We start from the raw sequence: 12,256 nt of genomic DNA, 5'->3' as shown, positions 1-12,256 counted from the left end.
AGAAGATGAGGACTTAAAGGTGTCTACTGGAGGGTGCCTGGGTGGCTCAGTGGATTAGGCCTCTGCTTTTGCCTTAGGTCGTGACTTCAGGGTCCTGGGATCAAGCCCCATATCAGGCTCTCTGCTAGTAGGGAGCCTGCTTCCCTCTCTCTCTCTCTCTGCCTATCTCTTTGCCTGCTTCTGATCTCTGTCAAATAAATAAATAAATAAATAAATAATCTTAAAAAAAAAAGTGTCTACTGTATTTGGCAACATAAAAGCCACCTTTGCTAGAGTTACTGGGGAGGAAAGCAAAGCTAGACTGCCATGAAGTAATGAGAGAATGGGAGGTAAGGACAGAGAAGGTAAGATAAGCATAGTAGTTAAGAGCAAGGAGCTAGACTACTTGGTTTCAGATCCGAGGTTTGTCACATATTATGTGACTTACTTGGACATAATCTTTCTTCATCTCATTTCCCTCATGTGTATTATCTCTATATCTACCTGATAGTGTTGGTGTGAGGATTAAAATTAGTTAATATGTGTAAAGTGCATGGGAGAGAACTTGACACAGTAAATGCTAGATGCGCTAGCAGTATACATTCAGTTTCATGAGTTTTAGCAGAAATGGGAAAGAGAGAGGGTGTAGCTAAAGATAAATACAGGTTTTCCTTTCTTTTCTCCTTTTTTTCTTTCTTCCCACTTCCCTTCAAAAGGAAGAGAGGTGAAGACAGAAAAAAAAAAAAAAAAGAGTAGGTTAAGATGAAAAAGAGGGGCTAATTGTTAGAGCAATGTCCCAGAGAATTCCGTGGAGTCGGAGAGGAAGGGTGGTATCAGTGGTGAATGAGTCAAGAGTATACGTGTAGCAGATGACCTTGAACAAGTTAAGCAATGCCACTTCTTCAGAGGATGGAGGGGGAAATGAAGATTGACTTTAGGTAAGAGGAGGAGGAGAAAGAAGTTGAAGGAGTTGCTGGTTGGTGCTCCCCATGTCTCAGAATGGGATGGAATTGACTTCTAAGAGAAAAGAGTTTGAATGAGGAACTTAGAGTACTTGAAGATTTTAAGTAGTTAGCTTAAGATGTGAGAAGGAGTTGACCATGTCTAAGAAAAGGGCTATTGCTAATTTAGATTTTCTCTAGCAGCTCTCAGGAGAAGGGGCTAATCATGGAATTGATCCAAGGTCAGAAAATAAGCTGGGTGAATGAGGTATCATGATAGGATTGCAAGAAGGTGAGTATGTTGGTAAGAAAGTACTTCAGATTTGCCATGTTGTCCACATTGGTTGTATGTGAAGCGTGGCAAGGTAATTAGGATAAGTAGACAGGGAGAAAAGGGAAGGATCTGGCCCTGGAGTAGCCAGAGCAACTGAGCAGGATAAACAGGAGGAGGGTAGTGTGTATGTGAGTTAAGAGTTCCAGAATGGTAAGAGGGCTATCAGAGCATAGTGTACTGAAGTTTATACTTTATGATGAACATTTTGGGATATGGTCAGATGGCTGAAGCAGAGCCAAAGTGATAAATGTAGTCTGCATTTCTTAAAAGTGGTTATAGTACTGAAAAATACTCTGATGATATATCATCATGTTCAATGTATATACCAAATTATAGCAAATGTTAAAATGTATACCTTTTTACTCTTAACCATTAAAGTTATAGCATCAAGTTGCTTTAATACTTTTTTGACAATACAATTTTAGTATTTTTCTGGTTGATCAGTGTTTTATTTGGACTTGTTCTCACCAAAAATGTTTTTTTCTTTTCTGTCTTTTTTCTTCCTCATTTTTTTTTTCTGTAGGCCTCTTACTGAGGAAGAAATTGTCAACCTAAGAGAGAGGCATTATGATTCTATTGCTGAAAAACAGAAAGATCTTGATATGAAAATTCAAAAAGAGGTAAATAGTATTTTTATGTTGCTTAAGTATATGTTATCATAAGGCCTCTCTATGTTATGGAGAAAGTTTTCATTAATTAATATGGTCCTTATGAACAGTCACTGGATCTATATTTAGATATTATACAGACAAAGATTATTTAAAATTTAAAAAAATTTTAGTATATTATAGTTTGTTTTATTTCAGTTTAATTTATCAGAAATCATATGCTGCCAAAAATGAAGATAATATGTTCTTTTAAAAACTAACTTCTTAATTCACAAATAGAGACTCTGACGAGATACATGTATTCTTATGTTTAAAAAGTCTGTTTAACAGTAAATATTTTTTAAGTCTTTTTGTTTGTCTTGACTTGTTTATTCTTAGTAAGGGAACCATAAACTATAATCATAAATGTTATACTTACTTTAATGTGTTTATAGGAATGGTCTGTAATTATAGTTTTGCTATTCACTAAATGGAATTAGTCATATTCTATTTTATATTTAAGAATAATCTTTTAAGTATTAACTAGTGATTTCAGCAGCATTCATTTAAGCTATGCAATAGATGCTAATATTAGGCTAAAGAGAAAAATTGTTGAAATTTTTTTAAGTTTGATATGACATGCAATGGATTATCACTAAAGCAGTTAGTATGCTATTATGAATGGCAAGAACTTAAATTTGAAAGTAACTTTTGATTAACTGGATAGAAATAAAATTCAGAACACATGTACATCAATGAGACATGAACTTCGTGAAAGCTTACTTCACTTTGATAAATGGTGATATGATTGGCCTTAGTTTAAAGACCTTAGACTTACGGAAGCCAAAACCATTAAACTAGTCAGGGTGATAGGCATTGGAACAATTGTTGAGAATGAAGATCACTGCATATTCTAAAGGAAGACAGTTTTGTATTTCTGCAAATTATATGCTACTACTTCATAATTCAGCTTCTAAAGAGTTTGATAATATGTTTGATATCATTGGAATTATTTTATAAAAGGAGAAATTGAAATGAGAAATCACAAAAATTTTGATTCTATTATGCTTTGTAGAGATCATTTATTTTTTTAATAATTTATTTTTAATTTTACAAACAAACATTTTATTTTTAGAGCAGTTAGACAGGTTCTGATTTTTGTTAATCCTTACTGTTTTGTTCATGTACAGTTAGCCTTACAAGAAGAGAAGTTAAGACTAGAAGAAGAAGCTTTATACGCTGCACAGCGTGAAGCAGCCAGGGCAGCAAAGCAGCGAAAGCTCTTGGAGGTGAGGGGAAAAGACCCCAACATATATTAGGGCTGCTTTTCTCCTGATTTTCTCTGACAAATCCTAGTTGAGATTCTTTCCCCATCCAAGAATCAAGGGCTTCTTGTTGAACAACGAATGTATTTATGTATATACTCTTAGGAATTTTAAAGACAAATTGGCTTGTATTTAAAAACTAGAAATAACATCAAAGAATGTGCTTGATACTGAATGTTGTTTCGCTTTAAATTAGCAGAAGCTAATTCTTGTTTATCCCAAAGATGAAATGTACTTTTTCAAAATCCAGTATACTTTTGGAAAAATAAATATACTCTTAGGTGGAAACATTGTAAAACTACTCTTTAAACATAATTTCTGCAGCATTTTTTAGTTTATTTTTGTGAGTATTTTTTTAAACAATTCCTTGAACTACTGCAATTTCTTATACTTCTTTGAATCTGGTAAGCTGGGCAACTTGCCTCTTTTTCAAATATTGTATATTTCTTGTCTTTATTCTTGTGTCTTTGGGAGATTTGGCTTTGAGTCTTGAGAAATCTTTGGCATATTATCAGAGAAAGCAAAAGATTTATTATATCTCACCATGCTACATGCTAATATGGCATTACTATAATGCCAGACCATTATTAATAACAGGCACTTACGGTATTACTGTTTTAGTTAGTTTACATGTTTTACTTTGTTTAATACTCGCAACAATCCTAGCAGGTAACATTTTCAATCCTCATTTTATAGATGGGGAAGCCAAAGGACAGAGATGTTAGATAACTTGCTTAATAAAATCCTAGTTAATAAGTGGTAGAGCCAGCATTCAAGTACAACAGTGTTGAGCCAGTTATTCTACTTAGTATCTTCCTCCATATCTTGCTTATGTGAACTCTCTACTGTAACATTAACTGAAGTAGTACAAAGATCATGTCACATTATAATTATTGTAGCTTAGAGAAACTGAAAAATCGTGTCATACAGCTATGAGTTTATATGTCACCTGCGCCGTTTTTCTCCCTCTCATTCTCCACCTGCTCCCCTGTCATTTTGATTAATCTGTTTCAGCAGACTAATTAGATTATATGGGAGAGTGGGGGGGAGGGGGTTAGTAAGTTCTAACTAGTGGAAAAGTTTAAAAATTAACTCCCTTCTACTAAGAAATAAAAATATTTTTCTGGTTATAATTTGTATAACACTTTTTACTATAATAAATTCTCTACTGCTCACCTTTTAAAGACAAAAGCATTCCATATGCAGAATCTATTTGGGTCCTCTGAGTTTTTCCCAAATTCTCTGAGTTTTTTCTTCCCTGACTAAATACTAATGCAGGAACATATAGCACTCTGTGCAATATCCACTGGCACAGAAAAGATACACAGATATATGAAAGTTCATCTGATTTTCACAATAGCTTTGTGAGTTTGGGCAGTATTATAGCCATCTATAATTTACAGATGAAAAAAACAGAAAGTAAATTACGTGCCATGGGCACATAGCTAATAACTGTCAGAGCCTTAACTATCTGACAGGTCTTCTAAATCCTTCGTTTTTATTATTTCTGAGTCAGCTTAGCCAGTTCTTATAGATCTTTAGTTCTTTTGCTACTTAATTTCAGCCAAAATAGAACTTCATCTACTGTTTTGTTTTTTTTCTTACCATTTGTTCTTCCGATTATTAGAAGTTCTTAGGGGTAAGAAGAATGTTCAATACACCAATATATCTGTTTAAAAGTTAGTTTTTAATAACATTATGAATATTCTGACCCTTAACAATCATACACTGAAAGATCGGGAGAAATTGCAACCATAAATAAGAGGATATAGAAATGAACAATGATACATTTAAGGAAAAAGACTTAAGTAGAATAACTTTTAAAGTTTTTTTTAGGAACTAGAAAAAATATCTTTTGGTGTTGCATGAATGATTTTTTAAAGTATAATTTTGCAACAGAGAGTGATTTTGCATTGCATTATGTTTCCAAAGCAAGAAAGGCAGAGAGTTGTGCAGCGATACCATCCTTCAAACAATGGAGAATATCAGAGGTAAATAGTGAAACATACTACTTCCCTTTGCGGTAGAAAATGTAATTTCCAAAAAGAGTACAGTTCAGCTCTGGGTGTTTGTATACATATTATGTTTGTGTGTTCCCTAAAAAACATAGACACTATCTTGTAAGAATACTGAGAACATTTGCTTTCTTTACATTGGAAAGTGATCATTATTTAATTGAATTGATTTCATTGCATTTTTAAGAGTGGTCGTATCTTCTATGTAGAAAATGATGCAGTAATACTCTGAATGCTTTTGGATAAATTGCTTATCTCTTGCCTTGCTTGTGTTTTCCTAAGCACATCTCTCTTACAGTAAAGTTTATATGTGATCGTTTTTTAGAAGACACATTCCAGAGTCATATTTTCCACTCATTAAAAGAACCTTGTTCATGATTCATTATTATAAATTATGAAGATGGGCTTATTACTAAACATTGATTTCAGTGTTAACCAAAATCTTATCATTTTCAATTTACTGTTAGCATTAAGAAAATCAAGACCCATTTTCATTAGGTTACTCTAATTGTATAGTAATTATAAATTTGTGTGGGATAGACCTTCAGACTAAAATGCCATAAATTAACTTAAGCATGCATTATGTTGCATCTATTACGAATATATTTCTTTTATTTTACTTACAGTTCAGGACCAGAAGATGACTTTGAATCTTGTTTGAGAAATATAAAGTCACAGTATGAAGTTTTTCGAAGTAGTAGTAAGTCTTTTAAAATATATGCATACTTTTTAACTTCATGCCACTATAAACAGATAATTGGAGATCTTGGCTCTGTTTCGATAGAACTTTCTGCCCTCTAAATTTGTATTTTCCGGATAGGTCAGTTAACTAGTCCTTAATTATACAATTTAATTATACAATTATACAATTTTCCTTTTTATTTTTTATTTTATTTATTTTTTTAAGTAGGCTCCACGCCCAGCATGGAGCACAACAGGGGGCCTAAATTTGTGACCCCAAGATCAAGACCTGAGCTGAGATCAAGAATTGGATGCTCAACCGACCAAGCCACCCAATCACCCCCTATCTTTCCTTTTTAAAATGGAGTTGGAGCAAAGAAAAATCTCAGGCTATTACTATAGATCTTGATGGAGAGTCAAATACTCATTTTTCCATTTCTACTGTGGTACCCCCCAGAGGATTTATCTCTCTGCCTCCCAGAAAAAGGGAAGGTGGGGATAAGTAGTACAAAAGTGTACTTATTTTACTTACTACAAATTGAGTTGTAAGATCGAGTGTTTTTCTCTAAGTTTCAAAAGTCAGAACTACTGTACTTCCAGTAATGGAAGCATAGTAGTGTTTCATTTTGAAAACAGATTTCTTTCATTTTTATTTTTTTCATTTACTTTTTGTTCCTCTTTGTAATTGACTGTTACCTAGAGTTCATTGTATTGGAAAAGTTTATAATTCATTTAAATTTGCATGTTTATCGTGCCTATGGCAAAAAAAAAAAAAAGAAAAAAAAAAAAAGGGAAAAAAGCGCTATGTTGTTCCTAACAAAAACTTACCAGTGTGATGATTTTAATAATTGTTTCTTAAGATATTAAAAGGAATAATAATAATATATATTATTATATATTAATATATACTTGGTATATATTACATATTATAAATTATATCATTATAATAATATTATAGATAATATTACATAATAAATGATTGTGATAAAAGAGTACAAACGACCACATTTGTGGTATAGTATAATGACCACATTATATTTGGTGTATATCCTAGGACTCTCATCAGATGCCACAGTTCTGACACCAAATACAGAAAGCAGTTGTGATTTAATGACCAAAACTAAATCAAGTGGAAATGATGATAGCACATCCCTCGATCTAGAGTGGGAAGATGAAGAAGGTATTTTATATTCACAGTTTTACCTTAAATTTTAATCCATGTTAACCTAAGGAAGTCTACTTGGTATTTTACTTTATATTGAAGGGAGTGCAGGGCCTTAAAAATCGATATAAAAATTTCTTGATCTCTTACCTTATTAATGATTATCATTTTTTGATAAATAGTTTAGAAAATAGTGTAATGCTTAGTGTTTCTTGAGCTTTTAAAAATAATGTTAATTTTTCACTTTAATGTTTCTGTAATCCACCCATTTTAGATTACTCAGTAAGAAGAATTACTGCCCCCTTGTGGTCAACCTAAAGCCAAAATTTTATCTTTTGGTTCATTATAAATTTGGCCATTTGTTAGGAGTTTTTTGTGTAGTACAATAGCTTTAACATGAACATAGGTTTTAATTTTAGCTGGTATGTTTTCCTAGCTGTAGTATTTTAGGTAGATTTCTTACTCTCTTTAAGCTGCAGTTTGTTCATCATAAAAAGGGAATAATAAGCTTACTTTAAAGGATAATTATTCACCGTTGTATACCCAGGGTCTAAAAATGCCTGGCACATAATAAGCAGTTAGTAAATATTGGACAAATAAACATATGAATGTTGTGAGGATGAAATGAAACTTATATAAAACACCAGTACAGGTGTGACAGATAGCAAGGCCTCTAATGTGGATTTTTTTTTTTAAGATTTTATTTATTTATTTGACACAGAGAGAGAGTGAGAGATCACAAGTAGGCAGAGACTCAGGCAGAGAGAGAGGGAGAAGCAGGCTCCCTGCTGAGCAGAGAGCCCGATTGGGGGCTTGATCCCAGGACCCTGAGATCATGACAGGAGCCGAAGGCAGAGGCTTAACCCACTGAGCCACCTAGGCGCCCCTCAAATGTGGATTTTTTTTTTTTAAGGCCATTTCACTGAATAAGGCTCAAATTTTCATTTTCACTTAAAGAACTATGTAATCCATGAAAATGAAGAACCAATTACAGAATGTAGGACTTTAAGAAGAATAGTAAGCATGAAATATTTCATAGAATTTTGGGATGGAATACCTTAGTCCTCTAATTGACCCATTTTTTTTTATCATAAAGAAACAGATACAGGAAGCTTGAATAACTTTACCAAAGATTGCATTAACTTAATTAAGTCTTCTTCTCAGCCAGTGTCACCACAATCCTGTACTTACGTTATTTCCTATCTGGATCCCAATCAGCAGACTTTAATAAAATATATTTTTATTGTAGCATCTTGTTCAGTTTGATCTAAAGCCTTTCAGATCTTTTAATTCCTGATTCTGTCATCCAGACTATCCGTATGCTAATTAAATTTGTAGATAACATGACTTTCAAGGTTATTATTAAAGTCATTAACACAGTTATTAAACTAGACTATGTAGAAGACAGAACCCACCAGAAACCTTCCCATAACATAAGGCCTCCATAGGACTGACTCTTTAAGTAAATTTACAAATCAAGTCTGATTATTAAACAAAAACTACATTATTAAACCGTAATGTCTTTTAATATAGCCTTTAAAATGTTCACTGAGATTTCTAATAACTCCTTCCAAATAATAGGAATGAATCGCATGCTTCCTATGAGAGAACGTTCCAGAACAGAGGAAGACATTCTCCGAGCAGCACTTAAGTATAGCAGCAAGAAGACTGGAAGTAATCCTACATCAGCCTCTGATGATTCCAATGGCCTGGAGTGGGAGAATGACTTTGTTAGTGCTGAAATGGATGATAATGGCAATTCCGAGTATTCCGGATTTGTAAATCCTGTATTAGAACTGTCTGATTCTGGCATAAAGCAGTCTGATGCAGATCAACAGAAACGATAGGGTAAAATTGTATGACCCTGTTTATCAGTTGTGACCAAATGTTAAAAACCAACTAGAATGTATCAGTGGTTGTGCTGAGCCTTTTTGTAAGAGGGAGATAAGAAAACATGTTGTAAATGCTTATTACAAAGGAATAGGAATGATAGGCTATATCTGAGTTGCTTCAGAATTAAGTGCAATTTCATCATCTGCCTTCTGCTTTTCAAAAACAGTGTGATGGTTCTGTCATGTTATCAGTTAAATTTATTTTAACTCTTCTTTATAGCTTTCGTGTTTACTATTTGTAGATTTTCACTTTTTAAAATAGTTTTATTAGTTTTACTTTGAATGCTTTCTTAAGCCTATTTTAGTAGTTAACTATGAAAATATTAAGGCATTTTGTGTTAATTCTCAGCAGATGTGAAGGGAGCATGAGGAGGGACTGCCAGAACAGATTTATAAGTGTTCCCTTTTCCATCATTATTTATTCCTGTGACTTATTTAAATTTTATTATCTAATAGTAAGCACAATTAAGTTGATGACCCTAAAGAAATGCTGAAATATCAGTTTTTTTCTACACTTAACTGCATTTCGTAGTATAATAATGTTGATTCAGCCTGAACAAAGGATATGAGATGTTCAAATAGGCTTTCAGAGTTCAGACACTTGAAGTTAGTATTCAAAAGTAATATTTAAGAAAATACATATATTTAGGTCTTCACTTCCTTTTACATGCTGCCACTATAAATAAATATTGACTTTAAGTTAATTGATATATTAAATTTTGAGGTGTCATTTTTTTAAATTCTATATTTCCAATGAATGGTCTTAAGAAAGATTTTACACAGAACATATTCTCTGTGCATGATTTATAAGAAAGGAAAACCTAAAAAGGTAATACGGGTATTTCGAAATAAAATCCTTTCTGGGGTGAAAGGATTCGTTGATTTTATTAAGCTTTCCTTTGCCTTGTAATACAAGGTACTTTAATGGGATGGAACTAAGCATATCAGTATAAATAACTGCATTTGTGATATATAGTGAACTCTTCTTTTCCCTAAAGCGTGTGTCTCACTTTGAAAGGCCAAGGCTATAAAGCACTCCCTAATTGCTTGTCTTAATTTTGCTGAGGATTGAATATGATTTTAGTAAGCAAACTCTTTTCCGATTTTTCCTTGGTGTTTTTTTTTTTCTTTTTTTCTTGCAGCGATGACAGTGCATGTTCTCAAAAATATAGGAAGGTCCAGATATAAATAGTAACTTAAAGTTCTTGCTGTACTTAAAAAAAAAAAATCATGTGGCCCTTTCAATATTTGAACTGCTAGGCAATGACATCTATAGTTTCATCTTCTTTTTATCTCATAGAAATAAATTTGATGCTTTAAATATGTATATATATTAGGTAATGCTATTATTTATGACTATCTTAACATAATTTAAGTTGTAGCTTTGTCACTGGAAATATTTTAAAGGTAATCTATATTCACATTGCCTGTGTTATGCTTTTTAAAGTTTGTATACATCAGATGTATATTTTTGGTTTGGCATAAGCTACTATTGTAATTTTTCTTGGCATTTTGTTCATAAAAAATTTTTTGAAGGAATGGTAACTTCTCAAGGATTGTGAATAAACACATTTTTACATTTAAAAATAATAAATTATTTGATCATTACTAGTTTTAGTCTAAAAACATAACCATAATTATGTCTCCTTAGGTATAATTACTTTATTAAATCTGCTGTGAAGACAAAAAGGAGTGAGTTAGGAAAGCAGGATTGAACTAAATTTGAAAATGTTTGTGTTTTAACTGCTTAGAAAACATTAATTTTCTTGTTTTATGTATTTACAAAAAAGACTGGAAATAATGTTTTTTTATTCAGCAGATATTTGAGAATCTATTGAGTCTGATAGCTTGTTGGGGACAGAGTAGTATAAAAAGACTTACAGTGCCCAAGCTCTTGCCTACATTCTGATGAGAGAGACAAGACAATAACAAGGAAACATGTAAATAAGAAAACAACAGATCACAGTTAGAAAATATATGAAATGATAGGATGCAGGATAGCTGGGGACCAAGTGACTGCTTTGGTAGTTCAAGAAAGTCTTCTCTGAGATGATATTTGAGCTGAGACCTAACTGTTGAGCAGGAACCAGCCAAGTAAAAAGCCTGTATATCAAAAGCATGTTTATAAAACTCCTGAGGTGTAGGAGAACGTTTGGTATGTTCTGAGAATGAAAAGGTCACGGGGACTGAAGCATCATGAGGTAGAATAATATATGATATTGGAGGGGTATTTAAGGGCCAGATCATGTAAGGTGTTAGAGACTATGGTTAACAGTTAATTTTATTTGATGTATAAAGCCACTGACTTTCTGTAAGCCAGAGTGGACTATGATCCAATTTGCATTTTTTAAAAATTCCGCTAGCTGCTGTGTAGAGAATGGGTTATAAGAGGACAAGAGTGTATGTGTGATACTTGCCATGAGACATGATGTGACTTGGGTTGATAATTATGATAGGAATGCAGAGCTGATAAACTTCAGAGGTAGAGTTAACAAGATTTTCTGATGGGCTAGATGGGGGGGGGGGGGCAAAAGTAGAGTTGGAATCCAAGAGAACTGTAGGATAATGCATCTAGCATGGTGCTCTGGCGACCTTGCTCGCTGCACATCTGTATAGCAACACTCAACCACACTCCTACTGAAATCTTAACAAAGCCCTGTGGTCCTCCCCAGAACATGGCAAGATAGGCAGTCTTCCAGGAGATGGGACAAAGCCATTTATCATCTGCTCCCCTATCTTGCAGAAGGCTGCCATGAGGTAACTTCTCATCTCACTTCCTGGTTCTAGTGAAGCAGAGATTTCCACCTCACTCCCTTCACTACAGATGTAGGCTAATAGGCTGGAGTTTAGAGTTGGCTCTTCAACAACAGAGCTGCCCTCCATTTAGGTGTCATTTGGCCTCCCTGGTCCAATGTCTAAGGGACCAGGGATGTGGAACACTGACTTCATGCTGATCTTGCTTTTGCGGGTATGTGGAAGTAATTAAGTCTATTTGAGCTTATTCTCTCCCAGCTGGTTAAATCTGGAAATATGACAGCCATCCTAGCAGCTACAACTACACTTCACAATAACTCTGGTTTCCAACTTGACAATTGTAATGGAAGGAACAGATTTAGGAAGGTGAAGGAAATTAAGAGTTCTGTTTTGGAAGTTAAATTTGAGGTGTTTATGAAGAATTTATATCAAGACATCAAGAAGGTGATGGGATGCATATGTCTGTAGTTCAGAGAACAGGTCGAGGTCCAAGTTTAGAAGTCATTAATAAGTAAATGGTATTTTAAGTCATTATACTAGGTAAGATCACCGTGGTGCAGCATATTGGCAGAGCAGCCCAACTAAG

General features: G+C 33.6%; 1 protein-coding gene across 4 annotated transcripts in view; it reads left to right on the top strand.

Annotated features, from left to right (window-relative positions):
* AP1AR (adaptor related protein complex 1 associated regulatory protein) overlaps window positions 1–10,510 on the top strand; it is a 41,810-nt gene extending 31,300 nt beyond the window's left edge. For 2 of the 4 annotated variants that reach the window (XM_082727999.1, XM_082727998.1), the window contains exons 5-10: window positions 1,778–1,874; window positions 3,032–3,130; window positions 5,099–5,157; window positions 5,808–5,881; window positions 6,917–7,042; window positions 8,606–10,510. In XM_082727999.1, coding sequence (XP_082584125.1) covers window positions 1,778–1,874; window positions 3,032–3,130; window positions 5,099–5,157; window positions 5,808–5,881; window positions 6,917–7,042; window positions 8,606–8,871 — 721 coding nt within the window. In that variant the 3' untranslated portion in view covers window positions 8,872–10,510. The remainder of the gene's footprint in view (window positions 1–1,777; window positions 1,875–3,031; window positions 3,131–5,098; window positions 5,158–5,807; window positions 5,882–6,916; window positions 7,043–8,605) is intronic. The other 2 variants (XM_082728001.1, XM_082728000.1) reach the window with 1 other exon arrangement.
* Window positions 10,511–12,256: the final 1,746 nt, after the last annotated feature.

Source organism: Mustela nivalis (genome assembly GCF_964662115.1).
Source record: "Mustela nivalis genome assembly, chromosome: 4".
NCBI lineage: Eukaryota > Metazoa > Chordata > Mammalia > Carnivora > Mustelidae > Mustela > Mustela nivalis.
This window is presented reverse-complemented; position numbering and strand designations above follow the sequence as displayed.